Source organism: Ochotona princeps, chromosome 19 (genome assembly GCF_030435755.1).
Source record: "Ochotona princeps isolate mOchPri1 chromosome 19, mOchPri1.hap1, whole genome shotgun sequence".
Lineage (NCBI taxonomy): Eukaryota > Metazoa > Chordata > Mammalia > Lagomorpha > Ochotonidae > Ochotona > Ochotona princeps.
In genome coordinates, this window is record NC_080850.1 from 45,526,443 (window position 1) to 45,547,727 (window position 21,285).

The following is a 21,285-nucleotide window of genomic DNA, read 5'->3' on the forward strand; positions in this document are numbered from 1 at the left end:
ATAATGATTCTAATCATCCATCCTTTCCAATAATCTGTTACTTCTATGGAGGAAACAGTTATAGAGGGAGAAAACGGATTTTCATTTTATTTAATTCTTACAAGGATTTGTTTATTTCGGTGGGCTCAATTGGTTAATCCTCCAACTCCAAGCACCAGTATCCAGTACAGGCACTGGTTCGAGTTCCAGCTGTGCCGATTCCTATCCAGCTCCTTGTTTGTGGCCTGGGAAAGCAGTAGAGGATGGCACAATGACTTGGGACCCTGCGTCTATGTGGGAGACCTGGAAGAAGCTCCTGGCTGTCAATGGGCTTACCTCTGGCTATTGTAGCCGTCTGGGAAAGTGAACCAGAGAATTTCCTCTCTCTGCCTTAAAGAGACAGAAAGATCTTCGATCCACTGCTTCATTCCCCAAATGGCTGCAACGGAAGGGTTGGGCCAGTTCAAAGCCAGGAGCCTGGAGTTTCTTCTGGCTCTCCAAGGTAATGGCAGGGTCCCAAGGATCAGGGCCTTCTTCCACTGCTTTCCCAGGAACATCAGCAGGGAGCAGGGATCAAAAGTGGATCAGCCAGGGCTCGGATTTATGCCCATCTGAAATGCCAGCATCATAAGCTCAACCTGCTGTGTCACGGAACTGGCCTCTTATTTTCACTTTAAATGACTAAAAATATGAAATGCCTTTAGCATATTTACAGCAAAAAGTAACATTTACTAGTAGCACTTATTAGAGTAAAAGTGTCAAGAGTCATGACCAATTTTTCCCTTAAATTTAAACTTTTCTTACTATCTAAAATTTATTCCACAGTTTCTTCTTAAACTTAAACGGCTCTGTACTACTGACCAATATCTGGTCAACTTTCTAATTTTGACCTTCAGATTTGACTGGAATTGTCCACACAAATTTGTTCTTAACTGAGAGGTTTTTGCTTTGTTTTAGTTGTTTGTAATGCTGTATGGGTAAGAATAAGACCTAATTGCAGTATACTTGTATTTGTTATTCTAGGTAGGAGTATAAAATTATGCTAGTTATTTTTTAAATTCCTATTATATTAAAAACCAAACCATTATTATTAATAATGTATTATATCATGCAAGGGAAGAACAAAACCACCTATTATTTTCAGGTTTCTACAAGCAACCATTTTGTAAGAATCTTCTAACTATTGCTAAACACAAAATGATCCTATTAGATTACTTAGAAGACTGGCATAATCTGACTCCATGCCCTTCCTAACGGTACTGCAATTTATGGGACAAACTGCACATAAGTTGGAACTGTAGTGAAAGCAGTGACAAGATATCAAAACAATCATTCTGGGCAACATTTATATTTAACACTATTTAGGATTATTTTCTCTTGTACTGTTGTATGGAAGTTAGTTTTACCTTGGCTTCTGTCTCTGCTCTCTCCAATATCAGTACTGGTGGTGGCAATGGTATCTGCTAAGGCCATCAAGGACATCTGCTCCATCCGACTGAGTCCTGGTAAACTGGAATGAAGTAAGTGGCCGGAAAGGACTTGAGCATGCTCAGGACCAAAGTAATTTGGACTGTACTGTGAAAGGTCAATAACTTTGGGCTTATTCTTTTCTTCATCGGTCTCTAAAACATGAGCATCTGTCATCAGACTCGAAGTCTGAAAAAGCTCATCATAGCTTTCTTTGGACAACTGCTTTGCCTTATTTAACGTGTTCTCATCACTAGCCTTATCCAAAGACGAGTGGCAGCTATCGTCATCTGCCGCAAGTAAGGCATACAGAGGAAGCGGAGGGACGGACTCGATCTCTGTGTAGTCTGTGTTCTCAGCCTTGTTGAACGCCTGGGGGTCTCTGCTGGTGCTTCCGCTGGCACTGATGGTGAGAGACCTCAGGCGACGCTCGTGACTGGACTCTGCCTCATCATTCACAGCCACAACCTCCCCAGCAATACACTTGACAAGGTGCGACAAAATGGCCTTTGCTCTCCGAACTTTGCCAAGATCCATGAGTTCCAAAAGCTGCAGAGGATGATACTGAGGTAAAGTTGGGGAAAGAACATGAGCTGCTTCAAAAAGACCTGAATCTTCCATGTCCACTGAAGGATCTAACGCAGTTCTCTTCCCACAGATCTTCTGTGCCAGACTGGTCATGGATCGAGTCAGAATTCTCTTTGGAGGATGTAACCCAGAACTGGACGAGTTACTCTGTCTCATTAAACTTGTTATGGAAGGAGTGCTCCCACTGAACGAATCTGCCACAACAGGTTCTTGTTTAGAAGATGGTTGCCACTGGGAATACACGTGCATTTCACAATCCATTCCTACCACAAGGATGCCATCCCGCACCCAGGATAAAGAAACAGGAAACGGAGGGGAGCCCTCTACAGAGGAAACCAAGTCCACACTGCGTAACAGTACAAATTTAGATGGAACTACAACTTTAGTACTCTCCCAGAGAGGAAATGCCAGGCTTTCCTTACCAGTCTGTTCCTGGACCTTGCCAGCCAAGGGTCCATACATAAAAAGCTTGGATCCAATTCCTACCGTCAGGATATGAGAGCCATCTTCTCTAGACATCCAATCTAAGTGAACTAAATGCTTTGTGTTTAACGAGATACTTTCTTTACTAAAAAAATATGCCTCTTGTTTATTATAGGCCACTAAATTACTATCAACACTAATGCCAGAATCCAACACGGTGCTTAATTCATCTAAATGAATTGTCTGTTCGAGGACCCAACATGAACCTCCTGTAGACTCACATTCAAAAATACTTACATGCATCACAAACTCCTCAGAGGACCTACTACCAGATGCATGCTGCTTGTAAGCTACGGCTAAGCGACTTGTGTGTGCACAGCTGACTTCTACAGGCCTACCAGGCACGGTTACACTACTGTTGTTCTGAAGTCCATCTTCAATGAGCAATGGCCACTCTTCCCAAATGTACACAACATCTGCTTCTCCATCCCTCGATGTGGCAGATTCTCCGCGTGTCACTCTACACCTCCAGAATCGTACTTTCTCATCTGAGCATGAAGTTGCCAGTAAGTAAGGAGCACTGCATGCAGGATATATGGAAGAAGAACTCAGATGTCCTAAAACAAAAACAATACATTAACAAAATTCCAACTTTGGTTAACATTCTAGCTTTGTACAGTTTTTGATTCTTTTGTATTTACTACTGCTAAGACATAACAGCTGATGAAGCTTCAATAAAGTCAATTATATAAAATTAAATATATAGACAAGAAAATAACATCAGAATCTAGAAAATATATTTCAATTCCTGAAGTTTTTAAGTAAGGACTTTGATCAAAACCTATCTTATGCCAAAAACAAAACAACAACAACAACAAAACCCTAGATTATGGCACAATTAAAAAGTCTTAATTCGGCATGGCCTAGTGGCTAAAGTCCTCGCCTTGAACGCCCTGGGATCCCATATGGGCGCCGGTTCTAATCCCTGCAGCTCCACTTCCCATCCAGCTCCCTGCTTGTGGCCTGGGAAAGCAGTGGAGGACGGCCCAAAGCCTTGGGACCCTGCACCCGTGTGGGAGACCTGGAGGAAGTTCCTGGCTTCTGGCTTAGGATCGGCATAGCTCCAGCTGTTGTGGTCACTCGGGGCGTGAATCATCAGATAGAACATCTTCCTCTCTGTCTCTCTTCCTCTCTGTATATCTGACTTGGTAATAAAAAATAAATAAATCTTAAAAAAAACACAAATAAAAGCCTTAATTCCAGTGCTGACTCTCAATGTAGCATTCACCTTATAACGTGCCATGCTTATCCATCGTTTTAACTTCCATTCTAAAGGTTTCAGCACATTTTCCAGGATTATTCAGCATTCATTGGCTCCTTTTCTTTCATTTTCCTCAATACAAATGTGAATGGCTCATGGTTACTTAACTAGTAAACAGTCATGTCACAGGGCCCCTCCTGATCAAAGTGTATTTGACAGAATTGAGGCTGAGTCGTTTGCTAAAAGGAATGTAACACGTACTTCAACTTAAGGAATTACGATTATTGTCTTTCTAAAATAGGGGTCTGGCAACTGTTTCGTACAGCGTCAGATTAAGCACTGTCAGCTAGGTAAATCACTGTGCAGGATTCAACTCAGCCACCATTGGAGAGAAATATCTACATGTAGCAAAAAATAAATATGGCTATGTTCCAGCCAGAAAGTCAAGACATTTTAAATAAACTATGCACAATTCTATGCACATAGCACATGAACGATATTGTGGAAGTATATTTCACCATAACTACAATAAGAAATTCTTAAAAAGTCCTTAAGAAATATAGTAATAGTACAAAAAGATACAATTCGTGTTATCCATTAGTTTCTTTGAGTCAAACAGAAAACAAAGGCGTTTTACTTTCCAACAGTTTCTGTTTGAAAACTCCTAGGACTACAAAAAGCTTTCACCATATGCAACTTTTTTTTTGCCAAACCAAAAGAACAAAAACAATAATCCCCTCTTTTTCTAAAGGCCTTTTCCAAGAGAGTTGTCTTAAGACGTTATCTTCCTTTTCTTCGTATTTGCTGTACTTGTGAAGCTTGAGTTTAGCAGTGAGGATCCTAACATCCTGGCTAGTGAAGAAAGGTTAAGTTTTAGCAACTTCTGCTGCACTGATTTCTTTTTTATTGGAAAATACAAAAAAGAAAGTAAGTGTTTTAGTAATAACATTGTTACTATCGCCTGTGAATAGAAGAGATTAGACAATTGAAAACATGTGAAACTAAAAATCATTCAAGGCAATATCAGCCTAGTGATGGCTCCCAGCTTCAGATTGGCTCGGCTCCAGCCTTTGTGGCCAGGGTAGTGAATCAGGGGGTACAAGACCGCTCTCTCTGTTTCTCTTTCTCCCTTTGTAAAATACACCTTTCAAATGAAAATAAAAAAATCTTAAAAAAAAAAAATAGGAGTGCTTTTTAAAAAACACTTAGCAAATAAGATAAATTTAGTTAAAATCTGTTTCAGGAACTCACTTTGGCATCTCAAAAGCCCAGAACGTTTCTCTTAGAAATGAAACTTTGGAGCCAGTGTGGTATCTTAGTTGGTAAAGTTGCCACCTACTACATCAACTTTTCATATGGTCACCAATTTATATCCCATCTGCCCCCACTTCCTACCCAGAGCCAAACTAATGGCCTGGGAAAAGCACTCGAAGATGGCCCAATTGATTGGGCCCCCACCATCTCCATGGGAGACTTGGAAGAAGTTCCTGGCTCCTGGCTTTGGCCTGGTTCACCTCAGCCTTTCATGGCCAACTGGATGATAAAACCAGCTAATGAAATATCTCTTTCTCTGTCTCTCCCTGTTTCTGTAACTCTTTCAAATAAGAAAACATTTTTTTTGAAAGGGGAGGCATAAAAATTTAAGGTTGGAATTGTCTGACAAATGACACAGGAATCAAAACAGTTCAATTTGGAATACTTGAATATACTTACATTATTGCTAACTCCTACTAGCACTTGCTTTCACACACCTGGTTAACACTCATGAGTTACACAGTTAGTCTCTTCATAAAACTTACAAACCTGCTGATGGCTTCACACTTATTATCTCAACTCCTTCTGGCAAATCCAGTTCCTGGCTATAGACCATTTCTGAGGACAGCATCAACTTGCTGGTACTCTGGAGATTGGCTCTGCAAGCTTGATACTTCTGTGAAAAAGGAGACAGGATCTTCTCTGGAGAGGGAGAATAATGATCTTCTGGCTGCCAAACTGCTTCAGATATTTTTATATCTGCTTTTTCATCTATAAAACATAAGAACCAAAAACTAGCAGGGACAAGAGGGCCCTATCAACATTGTGACTGCTAAATTTTATAATCCTAAACAGCATCATGAAATATAAAATAGCATACATATTAATATGATCCTTTACAGCAAAAGTTTTGCTATTATAACTAGCTTATTAACCACTGTTACAACTAAGAATGGTTTTGAGAAACATACCTTCAAGTATCCAATGATGTACATTTTGTTCATTTAAGCCTACTTAAAATTAAGAAAAAACACTTACCCAAAGAGACAGGAACTGACTTTAAATGTAAATTCCACATCTGTAGCAGAGAACGGTTCTCTTGAGTGCATTCTATTACAACTAGGTAGAATTTTTCAGAAAATCCTCTAGGAGAGCTGCCTGCAGAAATTAGTAACAGATTTTTTTTTTAATCATTAACATGAATAAAGGGGAAAAATCACTAAAGTACATCAAGTTAAAATATCTAAACCTGAAAGAGTAACATGAAATGTTCACCTAAGATTCCAGATCCAGTGGCATTACAGAATGTAGCAGGGAGCTACACAGGAAGCAGAGCAGTCAAGACATGAAGCAGCACCTACAGGGGATGCCGGCAGCACAGGCGCAGCGTTCCAGCCAAGGCTTAGCAATTATATTTATGTGAGGCTTAAATTTAATTTTCAAATTGATAGGTATAAAAATCATACTACAGTCATTACTATACAGTTGTTGAAGATGTTTCATAAAATTCAAAAAAAAATTTCATTACAGAGTGCTCAGTAAAGCACTTAATCTTTAAATTTAAAAGTAACTACACATTTGAAGTCACTTATTAAATCACAGGTTTATAAAAGCCTTAATACTCATATTATCTAAATTGACACAGTAAGACTATGAATATAAAAAGCAGTCAAATAAGAAAACATTTTTATTGTGTGCTTTAAAAAACATGAGAAACTTCTTAATTTTTTTGTTTATCTCCTAGTTCAGAATAAAAAAGATAGTACTATTCCAATGATAATTAATATCAAAATACACAGAAGATTTTAACTTCAAACAAACAATGTGCAACATTGTGTCAGGTCATCTTTATTAACAACCTAATATTTTATATATTACTCATCAGTTTAATTTACCTGCATCAGACAAAGCGCTACCTTTTCCCAGACTTTTCTTCTCAAGGCTATTGAAAATGAAGTCTTCTTGAAAAACATGAAGCAGCTGAGTTTTTCTGCCATGCTGAATGTAAATATACACCAACATAAGTTGACATGAATGATATACACATCTAATAGTAAGTAGCCAGAAAAACAATACTTACAAGTTGGGTTATGGGATCTAACGCAATGATACATCCTGGTCTGGCTGTTGACTGTTGGCTAACAATATTAAATACTTGACCAACATATTTCTGTTTAAAAAATAAAGATAATTCATTTATTGGACAATTCAAAAGTAATAAAGAGCAAACAACATGAAATTTCAGATATAACAGGTAAATAATAATTAAGTTCACTGTGGTTAAACAGAGTCCCTTTTATTTGTATTGAACAGTCTACGCTTTTTACCTTCATAGGAATTATGAAGAGTGGTTATAGCTCAATTGATCAGCACAGAAACCACCAAAAGTAATGCTTAGTAATCACCAAGGGAAATAAAGCATTCTATATTCATAAACGCAAAAGGCTGACACTAAACTCCAGAAGACACTATGCTAGCAATGTATGGATTCTGCACAATCTAACCTCCTTTTCTGAGGGTTATTCTTTGAGACAGAGTGACACATAGAAAGGAAGAGACAGAGATACAGATCTTTCCCATCTATTGCTTTACTCCCCCAAATACCCACAACAGCCAGGGCCAGGGATAACTGGAGCCAGGAGCTGCAGCCTGGGCTCCTCCACGGGAGACAGGAGACCGAGCATTAGCAGGTCTCTGGATCAGAAGCAAATGTGGGACTCGATCACAGGCACGGCTGATATCAAATGTGGCCATCCCAAACAACGCCGTAACCTCCTGCACCCCACCCCATACCACTTTAAATTTAGGTGCTGACAATCACCTATTTTTTCATCTCAGGCCATACTTTCCTCTACACTCCAAAGACTACCCTATCAGACCTCTTAGACATCAAAAGGCTATCACAAAATCCACATATCCAAATCCAGACTGCTGACTCCCTCCATGCCTGAGCACTTGCTATTTCCACATTCTTCTCTGAAGGCAACTCTTTTTTTAAACATTCATTTATTCTTATTTGAAAGACAGATTTTATGACAACAGGAGAGACATAGAAAGTGGTCTTCCATCTGATGGTTCATTCCCCAGGTGGTCACAACAGCTGAAACTGAGCCAAGTGGGGAGGCTTCCTCCTGGTCTCCCACACGGGTACAGGCTCCTAACATTGTGGGCCATCCTAAACGGCTTTCCCAGGCGATGAGCAGGGAGTTAGAATAGAAGCGGAGCAGCCAGGACATGAACCAGCACCCAAATGGAATACCTGCACCTATATGGTACAGGTGGAAGACTAGCTTGCTACACTACAACACCAGCCCCACTGAGGGGATCCTGTCCATCCTAATCCTAGCACAAAATCTAGAAGTCATTCTTCTTACACACATCCCAAATCCATTCTAATCATGATTATTCAATCATCAAAATACGTTCAGAATTGTGAGCAATTCATACAACCTCTATCAGTAATACTTAAACTACCTTTCTAAGGCCCTTTGTACGTCTTCTGGATTACTCAGTTTCCTAAATCAGTCTCTGATTCTATTTCTCCTTTCACCTAATCTACAGCCACTACAGTAATCCATTAAAATCCCAATGACACCATATTGCACTATCATTCTCTTCAATGGCTTCCATGTTATGAACAATAAAAGCCAAAGCCAGCACTCAGCTTCCAAGACACCATGTGAGCTGCTTAGGCTCTCTGACTCCATCCCTGCCCACTGTCCCCTTGCCTACTCAGTCACAGACATGACATCCTCCTCACTGCCCACTGTCCCCTTGTCTACTCAGTCACAGACATGACATCCTCCTCACTGCTCAGAACATGGTCTGGCCTCAGGGCCTTCCTCCTGGCTAGCCCTTCCTAGCATCCCTCTTCCTTTAAATATCCACAGGTGATCACCTTCAGCTGTCAGGTCTTCATGCAATGGTAGCTTCTCAGGAATTCTAAGGTGTTTGTAACACTGAACACTGAGATGGTTTCACCTCTTTGTTTCCCTGTCCACCTTCACCAGAATTTAAATTCTATGACAGTTTTGCCAGTTTTATTACCTCCAAATTCCCAACACTGTAAGTCATGCCTGATAAATAGAATCTCAGTAAATGTATGTACCTGTATTACAACACTCTGTGTGTCTTGAAACATCGTATGTTCTGGGGACCAGTGTCGTGGTGCAGCACGTTAAGCCAGCACCCTCAATGCCAGCATCCCATATGAACACAGGTTTGAGCCCCAGCTGCTCACTGTGATCCAGCTCCCTGCTATGCACCTGGGAAGGCAGTGCATGATAGCTTAGGTGCTTGGACCCCTGGCACCCACACGAGATGCCCTGAAGAACTTCCTCGCTCCTGGCTTCCATCTGGAACAAATCAAACCACTGCGGCCATTTGGGGATTGAACCAGCAGATAGAATATCTGTCTTTTCCTCTTTCTTTGTAATTCTGTCTTTCAAACAAATAAATAAAAAAAAAAGTGTGGGGGGGGAGAAAAACCTGTGTTCTGTAAAATTATTTATTAAAAATACTTATGAGAAAAAGTAAGACTGAAGCAGATCACTGATAATTGAAGCAATTTTATAACCAGAGCATTAATAAAAACATTAATTGATAGCTGGGGAGATAACCTGAAACTTCAACATATGCTATTCAGTGCAGCTGAAAGCTGCTTCTAGGGATATTAAAAATAAATCAAACCACTAAGCAAAAATGCTTAATTGCTGGAGGTGCTGCGACAACACAATGGGTTACCACTAGTCGGATAATGAACAAAAGTGGGCTGCAATAGAACAAAAACTGCCTGGTACTGCAAGGACTCCTGCCTGGGACAACCAAACTTGGTAGATACAAAACCATGGTAACCATTTCTGGGGTAAGGCCAAACAAGTCAAGGAGCAGGCTGAACAAGGCTGGAATTTTTGGTCTAACATCTAGTCATGGCAATACTGGCCACTGTCCCTTCTTGGCCCGATTAGCTTCCATCTTTTCTGCTCCTCTTTGAACCATGTCTCTTAAGTGCCCTTGTACATTCTGTCTCTGTTAACAGAGTACAAACTCTCCAGCTCCAGATGCTCGTAAGACACATCTTTCAGCCTTTCCCTGGGCTGATATGGCCAGTTCTCAAGTCCATACAAAACAAGCATTCCCCAGCCCACCTCACAACACTACAGGACACACAGAAAGAGAATACTCACAACCAATTCTATGCCCATATGTCAGTTCTGAAGAAAATATACAAGTGGATGTGTATTCATGTTGCCCTGTGAGATTATGGGTTACTTGTCCTGAGGGAACAATGTTAAGCTAACTAGGTAGACGTGAGCCTATTGTGTGCGTGAGGGGCCAAAGAAAAATGGAAATATCTAAGGAGGCAATCCTTGGAAGCAAACCAGCATTTACAAACCAAAAGCCTTGGAAGTATTCAATAACCTGGTTGGTGGGTCGCAGCACTCTACCTGGGGGCAGCTGGGGACTCTTATCTGCCCTCCACCAATGGATGACTGTGAAGTTCTGGGAGGGATTCTCCATCCAGAAATCCTTCCACCCAGAAACGTGCTGGAAAGGAAGGCAGGAAAGGAGCAAGAAGGCCCATATCCAACAGTCACAAACCCTCCGGTCTGAAAGTAGACTGCACTCTCAAGTCTTTACTGAGATGCTAGGGTGGTTGGACAGGAGGTGAATTCACGCCATTTGTTATCTTCATTAAATTTTGCTAGCATGCTTAGTATCACAAAAAATAATAGTAATAACAAACAATAAAAAGAATGCCTAGACAAAAGCTGCTAGTGATTCAACATAGTTGTTGCCTCATACTACTGCAGTAATCCCAGTTTTCTAACAGCAAAGAAGCAGTACAGTAAGCTCTAATTTATGAGTAAAGGCACAAAATTATTTCTTTTACAAACACCTTAGAATCATTTATGGCCACAATATAAATGTGAACTAAATAAACACACACACACATTAATACAAATTATGTGTCAGAATTCTAGAACATGTCAATAAAGTATTGAAAATATATTACCAAGGCATATTTGAAACTATACATATAAGCCATTACTTACAGAAATTTCAGGGTTGGAAAGTTCACATAGAAGTTTCTTAGCATCAATAACCGCTTCATACAATCTTAGATACTGTCCATCACTTGCTACAAAGCATGCACTGGGAGAGTTGCAGTATGCACCTAGGAAACATTCGCAAGCATTTAAGATCTAGCATGTCAGCGATAGACAGTGCCAAGAAATGTAAGTGACTTAACATAAAACCAAGCGTACTTACCTAGACAGTAACTAGGTATGAGTGTAGGTAGCCACGCCACATTGGAAAAGGCAGAAACATGAAGTGAATTAATCCGGGCAAGTTCGGAAACTCCTCCAGAAAAAGACAATGGCCCAACTGGATCAACCCTCCAAAGAATCAGTTCACTATAAACTGCATTGGGATCCTGAAACGCCACATCAACAGAGCCTTTATTCTGTTGTGGTAAAGGACATTCGTCAATATTGCCAGCATCAGAAGGCTGCTTCTGTTTATCAACATCTGGCGTCCGCAATGCATTGTGATGCGATGTCGTCAGTAACAGCGGTAACACTGAGTGGCAAGCTAAGTCGTTCAGATGAAAGCGATGGCCACAGTATCTGGATTTGTGGGAAATACTGAGAACTGTAGAAAAGGCAGATTCCTCAGCAAAACTAACCAGCCACTGATTCAGAGAGCCATCATCATGCTTTGAAATCATCATAACATTAGGGGTAAAGATACTTAATTTCAAACTATTTGTTAATTTGCCGTGACCAGAAGAGATAAGCATTGACGTGGAGCGAGTCAGGCCCGAAGGCTTCTGCTTCCCTTGCTGAATAGCCAGGTCAACATTCTTGGTACACGCATACATCACTATGCTTTTACACAGAGAGTTGGCGTCACCTGTGGGGAAAGCTACAGGTATTCTGGAAACAAAGGACACCTACAATTAAGAAAGCAATCGTTAGAATATGTAAAATTACACAAGGAGATATCAGTAATCAGTAACTACAAAATGAAGAAGTAGCTGTTCAAAGATTTGCACAGTACCTGAACTTGACGAAACATACCAGGCTGGTATTCATCCAGCCAATCCACATGCCAGACTAGCAAGGACCCATCGATGGGGTGAATACTGAAAAGCATGTCAGCATTTTTACTCCACTCTGATAGCAGCACTTCAATCTGATGTTCGACGGCAGCGGACGGCAACGGGGAGAAACTTAAGCCGCCTCCCATTTTATCACTGCCCGAGTCCTTCTTTTCATGATTTATTTTCAGTTCATCAACATCATCATCCATCTCTATAAGCAATAGAATTTATACACAAAGTAAACACACTTTTATAATCATACTGTTCCTATAAACTGAGAATTACCTTTACAAATCCATTCAAGCTGAAAACATCAAAACAGGTACCCTTCAAAATAACATTTTTCCAGGAATATAAGAGCACTGGAGTTAACTCAGCAAAAGGGCTATAGAACTGAAGCAATGGATTATTGATAGAAGGACTGATATTCAAATAGAAACAAACAATCTGGGCATGGCACGGCGGCCTAGTGGCTAAAGTCCTCGCCTTGAACGCACTGAGATCCCATACGGGCGCAAGTTCTAATCCCCGCAGCTCCGCTTCCCATCCAGCTCCCTGCTTGTGGCCTGGGGAAGCAGTCGAGGATGGCCCAAAGCTTTGGGCCCCTGCACCGCATGGGAGACCCGGAAGAGTTCCTGGCTCTTGGCTTAGGATCACCATAGCTCTAGCCAATGCAGTCACTTGGGGAGTGATTCATTGGATGGAAGATCTTCCTCAATGTCTCTCCTCGTCTTTCTCTATTTCTAACTTTGCAATAAAAGTAAATGAACCTTTAAGGAAACAAAAAAAAAAAAAAAAAAGAAACAAGCAAACTCGTTTCTAAACCCAGACAACCTACAGTTAACTACTCACTCCATCAGCTATCAGTAAGGCAAACTACTTCTTAGGTTTTCAGTTTTACTCAAGATAAAATGAGAGATTTGCACAGGGCCTATCACTCTCAGCATTTTAAAAATCATTTGAATGTAATTTTAACTTTCTTCCCAATACCAAATTTAATCCAAATGTGATTATGCAATATTAATTATACCCAAGTACATGCACTTAAAATTGACTTAACATCTTAAAGAAACCATTGTAAAGGAATACATTCCTAGTGCTTAATTTCCAAATTTCCTTTACATATTAATAAAAGTTGCATGCCAATTTATTAATACAAATGTATGTATGAAGACCAGTCCTCACTTTCGTCCCCAATTTCTAATGAGGAATACAGATTTTCTCGAAAGCAACACTTAAGAATAACTTTGAACAGTTATCAGATTAAAAGACAAGACATACAAATAAATAAGAAAACAAAAAATTAAGCAAAGGGCATAAAAAGGCAAACTACAGAATGGCCAAAATAAAAAATAATCACTCTGTTCAATATGTCAAGGAAATATGGTATCAAACAGATAATATTTTTCTCTTATTAATGAGCCAAAAAGTAACACAATTATGAAAATATTCAGTGCTGGCAAGGATGTAAGGGTATGAACTAGGGGAACATTTCTGAAGGATAATTTGTAAGAAGCACTGATATTTAAACTTTGTATTTCTACATCTAGGATCTATTTCATAAAAAAATTCATAGAAAAAATTGTGTCATCTCATGATTAGTGCAAGGAAATTTAAATAAATTTAAATGTCTATCAAAAGGGGATTTCTAAAAGTTTCATCTTAAATATGAAATACCAAAAATAAATGAGCTTGTCAAATGCGCATTACTGAATGAAAACAAGTTGCAGGGGTGGGCACTGCGGCCCGGCAGGTCATGCCATGCTCACCATGCTTGCATTCCCTATCCCAGGGTCTCGACTCAAGCTCCACCTCTACTTCCAATCCTGCTTCCTGCGCATGTACCTGGAGGCAGGGATGATGGGCTGCTGCCCACATGGAAGACCTGACTATGTGTGCAAGGCAAGGATTTAGCCACTGGGCCACAGCACCAGGCCCCATTCTCTGCTTTTTGAATAAATTAATAAATAGAAGTTAAAAAATAAAATCTTTAAAGCAAGCTGTGTAAAAATGAACACCCATAGCATGACTTTAAAACAACTATATTCATGGGTACTTGCAACAGTTCTCTAAAGAAATGGAGCACGTTTACTTTAATATGAAAGATGAGACCCCCGCCAGCAGCCTTTGAGACACACACGTTCCAGGGACTTTCTGAACACCCTTGCGTGCGCGTCTAGAAAGACACGCATCAAACCCAACTGCATAGAAATTTTTGCATCTATCTGTACTACCCAGTATCTGATCTTTTCTCTAATGATTATGTAAAATTCTAAAATTAAAGAAAAATTTTTAAAAGACCAGCATCTGTGAGTTATAGAACATGGCAGAGCTGGGCACGTGTGTTGCAGTTTCAGAGAACGTGGCGATCCAGTTCAGAGTGACAGGGGCTCTGTGGATGGAATGAAGCTGAAGGGGACATGTCCTGCTTCCGCCCACTCTCTTCTCCCTCCTCTCTCCATGCTAAGGCACGATAAAGGCAGAGGATATAGGGCAAAGCTGCTCAGACTTCAAATCACAGAAAAATCACCAGCCCATTCCCATTCAGTAGTCTGTGTGGAGCCTGAGGTGATGCGTTTCTAACAAGCTCTTAGGCACTGCCAATGCCACTGGCACACAGACCTTTCAGGGCCCTGCAGGTGTATACATCTGGAGAAGGGAGAGCCCCACGTCCAAGTAGCAACATGTGGAAGAAAACCCTTCACAGATATTTTTAAAGAGCTAATCCATATCTGTATATGCCCACTGTATTTCGGAGTTACTGACAATGACAGTTTTACCCTGACACAAAACCTTTCACAATTTTGGATAAAATGTGAAATTCTTGTTAAATCATTACCCTCATCAGATTTTACATCTGCCTGATTAGAGTCTTCTCCACTGGCTTCAGAAGATGGTTGTTCAAAACTTTTTCTCAGTTGCTGCAGAAACACTTCCATAGACAAGGTAAAATGCAGCTCTTTGTTGTTCAGCCAGTGCACCACGAAAGGGCCATTCTTGTCTTCATGTTCACTGAAACTCAGAGACGTAATAGACGGAAGAAGTGGAATGTCTATAAAGAAAAAACATCACAAAATTAAAAGGTTTGCCACCTAGCATCAAAACCATCTTTTCTCACATTTTGATTATTGACTCTTCTATTTATTTTTTGTTTGGCTGAGAAAGTCTTTCACTATTTAAGAGTATTTTTAGAGCAGTCTGATGTTCACAGAAAAATGGAGAAGATGGCAGAGAGGCAATTCTGCGTGCTCCACCCCTACACACAGCCTCCTCTATGGCAACATGTGCTGCCAAAGCTGTGCACCTGTGACCCCCGAGGAGCCTACAGCGGATGCAGCATTACCACCCAGAGTCCAGAGTTTCCTTTACAGTCATTCCTGGTGCTAAAGATACCACTGCTCTGCATATTTTTATAACAAAATCACATTTATCTTTAAATTTTTAAGCAATAAATGATCTTTCCGAAATAATGCTTACCACTAGTTTTCATTTTTTCAAAATGTACTTGAGAGGCGGAAAAAGGAGGTACACTGAGAAAGCGAGCCTCTCTCCACTGGTTCACTGCCCACTGCAGACAGTGGCCCCCAGGCAAGCTCAGGACAGAGTTCCCGCCTGGGTACAGGAACCTCGTCACTGAGCCATCATCGCCACTTCACTGCATCGCACTGGATTAGCAAGAAGCTGAAGCCAGAAGCTGGGGCCAAGCGACAAATCCATGCATTCGCATGTAGGACACAGGCATTTCAACCAGCACCTTACCTCCAAGGTCAAGCTCTTGCCCTGTCACTATGATTATGAATGTTAACATATTTATTTATTTATTAAAGATTTATTATTTTTATTGGAAAGGCAGATATACATAGAGGAGGACAGACAGAGAGGAAAATCTTCCATCTGATGATTCACTCCCCAAGTAGGCCGCAACGGCTGGTGCTGCGCCGATCCGAAGAGGAACCTGGAACCTTCTCCAGGTCTCCCACGTGGTTGCAGGGTCCCAATGCATTGGGCCGTCCTCCACTGTTTTCCCAGGCCACAAGCAGGGAGCTGGATGGGAAGTGGAGCTGCCGGGATTAGAACCGGCGCCCATATGGGATCCCAGGGCGTTCAAGGCGAGGACTTTAGCTGCTAGGCCACGCTGCCGGGCCCGAATGTTAACATATTTAAATATCTGACTTAACTTGTCTATTTCAATGGAGATGAAATGATACACTCTAGGCCATACAGCATTACTTAATTTACCACTCAAGCTGGTTTTGGTTAATTTAACCTTATCTACATAAACAAATGCCATCATCATGTTACAGAAATTAATGATGCTTGCATCTTTATAGCAACAATTTTTTACCTCACAGAGTGGCATATGCATCCTAACTCCTTTAAAATGACTTACACATCTAATTTAAAGATGAATATTGCTTATATAATAGCGTCAAGACTGAAATTCCCTTCTGATGCTCAAGAAAAGCATTCAAGACAGACAATGCCAGCTAAAAAATTAAAATGAAAACATGTTCCTTTATATTACTTTTGATATTTGATATAAGTGCTAAATTAAGTAAGTATACAGAAGTACAAATCCAGTCATCTGTGGCAAATTACAATCCCTAATAATGGAAGTAAAGAAAAGCATTAACTTTATCATATTAAATCAAATCTGGATCATGCTGGTTTCTGTTCAACTAAATAAACCTGGAATGGATTCCAGATATATAAGCAATTCTCTCCAAAATAAACATAGTTATTTAAAGAAAACAAATGTGAACTGATTAACTACTCCTACACTTTGTGTCTTACTAGATTCTGATATAAAAATACTGCAGGGATGAATGTCCGGGAGAGCAGAAAGCCTTCCTGGCCCTTCTTTTGGAGGCATGCTCTAAGAGCTGATAGAAAAATCCAATTCCAGAGCTTTTGCTCGCAACTACATGTTCCTTAAACAAATACTCATAACACAATTATGCCAATCATGTATTACGGTCATTTTTATGAAAAATCTCCATGAAAGTGACACAAGAGTTCAGGCTGGAAGACCAGACTTTTACGAGCTCTACACTTTGGCCGTTTCTAGTGGTGGGCAAAGAACTGAAGCTAAACCTGAGAGATGTGCTTGGACTAAAAAATACAGCTTCCAGAAAGGTCATCCCAACAGACCAGATTTAAGCAAGGGAATTCTCCACAAAGATAACTGCTATTAATATTACTTAATCCTCATTGGCTCTACATGTTTCTTTGAGACCTACCGTTGAAGGTAGGTTTCAGTTTTGGAATCCTCCTTTTCACAAATAAGTAAAGGAGAAAGCACCCTGAAACCTAGGGTTCATTTTTCAATAACTCTTTAGTCTTCTATGTTACAGTGAAAATACAAACTTTTTTTATTCTCACAATATAAATTATCCCACTGACCTCAGAGTTGATGTTGGATATTATAACCACTCTTAGAATAAACTTCTGGTAAAGGTGACGATCTCTCGAAGCCATATAACCTTAAAATAAAAATTATCCTAAAATCCATTTTCATTTTGCTCTATAGATTCTTTTACATTTAAGATTGGGTCAGTCAAATGTAAATGAAGGTAAGCCGACATTTTGTCTCTACAGCCCTATGAGTCAACAACCACTACAAGTGTCTCTACACTTCAATGTATCACCACGCTTGTCTCTTCGATGAATAAAACTATAGTCAAGTAGTTCATGGACTATTCTGTGCAGAAAGCATTGCTGTAAATCCAGTATGCTCCATAGAAACACAATGCGTTTACTTTACGCTTGTGAATGCTCCGTAATACATGAAGACTCATCAGTACCACTCACCGGCCAAGGACAGGGACTACTTGACTAACTCAAAGTACAACAAATTTGTTACAAAAATCAAACTACTCGATTTAAAAGACAAGCTTTGGGGCCCGGCGGCATGGCCTAGCAGCTAAAGTCCTCGCCTTGAAAGCCCCGGGATCCCATATGGGCGCCAGTTCTAATCCCGGCAGCTCCACTTCCCATCCAGCTCCCTGCATGTGGCCTGGGAAAGCAGTTGAGGACGGCCCAGTGCATTGGGACCCTGCACCCGCGTGGGAGACCTGGAAGAGGTTCTTGGTTCCCGGCATCGGATCGGCGCAGTACCAGCCGTTGCGGCTCACTTGGGGAGTGAATCATCGGACAGAAGATCTTCCTCTCTGTCTCTCCTCCTCTCTGTATATTTGGCTTTCCAATAAAAATGAATAAATCTTTAAAAAAAAAAAAAAGACAAGCTTTGAATACATGTTTTGTTACCTGTGGCTGGGTTGATGCTTGCTGCAATATGAAAGTGGCAAAGGGCATTGGCATGCAGGGGAGTGTTCCTGTGGACATGGTGTGGATCCTGCTGATGCGGTAGGTACCCTGTGTTGGCAACCAATGCCAGTGATCTGCTACGACCTCTACGAAAATGTCTCAGATTCACCTGAGTGAATAAAAACAAAGAAAAACTAACACTTCTGTGGTTAATTTCCACGAGTGTAGGCTACATAATGATTGCTAAAGTTATATAGATCTTATTTCATATAATTTTAATGTAAAAATACCTCTCAGTATTTTTCATTCAGACATTTGAATCAAAAAGAGAAAGTTCAGAATTTACTGTCCTCAAGTTTAACATAATACTTTGCCATTTGGGTTTGTTTTCTTAAAAACTACAAAAGGCTTTTGTTTTTTTTAATATTTCTGTGAACAATGATGTCCCTGTAACCACAAACACTGAATAATATTAGTATCATGGCATAGGCCTTCTCATAATTTACAAGAACATTAATGTTGACACTCACTGGACTTCAAGAAGCAGAAGGCATAAATACTGTTATTATCACCTATTAAGATTATATAGATTCAAGGTCACCTAGCTAAAAAGAAACAGAGCTAAAAGTTAAATGAGGGTTCAGGTTTATAGTCAAGGATTTCTTTTACTGGTTTCTTTTATTTTTTTTTTAACAAATAATCATTCTATTAATTGTTTAGCAGACATGCAATACATTTATGTATTTCAATATATAACATTACCCAATTTTTGAAAACTTTCCCCATAATCTTACAAAGCACAAAAAAGTAAGTTTTAAATCATGTCTTACTTTTGACACTAGGAGAATAAGAAAAATCTGTATCACTGTTTCATTTTGAGTTAGTCCCAACAATGAAAACTGACTTTTTCGGGGATACACAGCATTAAGCCGCTACTTGGAAGACTAGCATTCCACATCAGAGACCATGTGTGAGCCTCATCCAGGACCAGTTTTTGCAGTTAATAGAGAGTGAAACAATAAATGGATTTTTAACCTTACCTCTCTTTCTTTCACTCTGTCATTCAAAAAAATCTAAAAATCAATTTGACAGTCTTTGCATCCTGAGGTTTTAGCTTACTTCAGTTAACTCAAATGCAGTCCATCTCTTCAAAACTACAGGCAGTTTTGTGCTCTTAATATAGTGTTTGAACTTGATAAAACAGAACAATTTCTGAAAACTGTAATCTTAAAGGATTTTTTTTCATGGTATTATTTCTGTTACCAAAAAAAAAATGGCAATGTAGAGGAAATTCCAGAGGCCAGTGCAGTTGCACAGCAAGCTATTCCTCTGGCTGCAGCATCAGGATCCCGTATGTGAGCCGGTTAGTGTCCAGGCTGCTTATGGCCTGGGAAAGCAGCAGAGTATGGTCCAAAGCCTTAGGATCCCACACCCACGTGGGAGACCTCGGAGAAGCACCTGGTTTTCAGCCCGAAATCAGTTCTGTTCTGACCTTTGCAGCCCTTTGGGGAATGAACCAGTGGATGAAAACCTCTTCCTCTGTTTCTTCTTCTCTCTGTAAATTTGCTTTTCAAATAAAAATAAATAAATCTTACCCAAACAACTTAGAGGAAATTATATCTTAAACAATACTCACTTCTAAAGCATTCTGAACCCGCTCTTTACTGGAAGTAGTCCTCTTGCAGTTGTTTGTTAAATTAACTGGCTCAGTCCATTGACTGCAGTCACCTCCATACAGCACACAATCATTGGGTAGAAACGTCTCTACCCAGAGACGACACACATTATCTTTGCAGCAGGTCAACAATACATTACAGACTGAAGCCCTACAAATAAAGTTTATAGGTAAGACATCAATTTCATACAGTATCACAAACGTTCTACAATGTTGCTCTAATTATTCAAATGCGCACACTTAGGTCTCACTGAAAAACATGTTCATCTACACAGACCACATTTCAGCAACGCTTGTCAACCTGTGTCTTTTCTGCCCAGAACTTAGAATTACTACTTCAGTAATCAAAGACTGTTCTTACATGAAGACAAAGAGCAAGTCATGACCCTTCAGCTGAACGGGCAGGTGCTGCAGTGCAGCACGTTATCGCACTGCGTGGGATGGCCACGTCCCACACTGGAGAGACTGATTCACGTGCAGGCGCATGTGGGTTCCAGTTCCCTGCTAGCGTGCCCATGTTACAGAGAGAGATTCTATCCGCTGGTTCACTCCCCAAATGGCCAAAACGGCCAGAACTGGGCCGATCTGAGGATGGTGGAGAGGGGGGAAGCAAAGATCCGAGGAAGGAAAGGAGAAAGAGGGAGGGTGAGAAAGATGGAAAGGAAGCCGGCTTGGGAGGTTGAGTACAAAGCTGGGTGAGAGAAAGAGAGAGAGAGGAAGGAAGAAGGGCAACAGAGAAGCGTGAGAAGAAGGGAGGGAGCTGGGAGACTAAAGAGAGTGCAGGAGGACCAGCTAACACAGAAATTAACCCATTCTCTTTTCCTCAAACATGCTGGGTACAAACAAATCGCTTAAGGACTCGCGGTATACCTTCCCTAGGGGAACGTATTTAGTAAAGGAAACAGATAAGACACACATTAAGAAAGTACAAGATGAGGAATAAGATGTGAAATAATTCATAGACTTAACAATCAGGAGACTGATAAGAGATAAAAGAATTAGAAAATTCACACAATTCCATGGCTAAAAGGTACACACTACACTTTCACATGACTCTCATCGATGTCAATCATAGTTGACCTTTGGCCAGAAGTGTGAAGGCCAGGGGCTATCTCATATTACTCCCATCTTCATGGACTCAGAAGTCTCACTGCTACAGACTCTCACAGTCACTAAGGCAATCCAAGTCTCAATGATGACTTTCTCTTAACACATGGGTGGGGTGAATATCTGACCCAGCAGCTAAGAGTCTGAGTGAGATCT

General features: G+C 40.4%; 1 protein-coding gene across 3 annotated transcripts in view; it reads right to left on the reverse strand.

Annotated features, from left to right (window-relative positions):
* The window catches only part of DMXL1 (Dmx like 1), a 109,117-nt gene that overhangs the window by 56,181 nt on the left and 31,651 nt on the right, over positions 1-21,285 (reverse strand). For all 3 annotated transcript variants that reach the window (XM_058677850.1, XM_058677851.1, XM_012927331.3), the window contains exons 8-18: positions 19,984-20,173; positions 18,348-18,516; positions 14,920-15,132; positions 12,038-12,291; positions 11,246-11,930; positions 11,029-11,150; positions 7,053-7,142; positions 6,868-6,970; positions 6,011-6,130; positions 5,522-5,743; positions 1,386-3,074 (exon numbers count right to left, since the gene is read on the reverse strand). In XM_058677850.1, the coding sequence (XP_058533833.1) occupies positions 1,386-3,074; positions 5,522-5,743; positions 6,011-6,130; positions 6,868-6,970; positions 7,053-7,142; positions 11,029-11,150; positions 11,246-11,930; positions 12,038-12,291; positions 14,920-15,132; positions 18,348-18,516; positions 19,984-20,173 (3,857 nt within the window). The remainder of the gene's footprint in view (positions 1-1,385; positions 3,075-5,521; positions 5,744-6,010; positions 6,131-6,867; positions 6,971-7,052; positions 7,143-11,028; positions 11,151-11,245; positions 11,931-12,037; positions 12,292-14,919; positions 15,133-18,347; positions 18,517-19,983; positions 20,174-21,285) is intronic.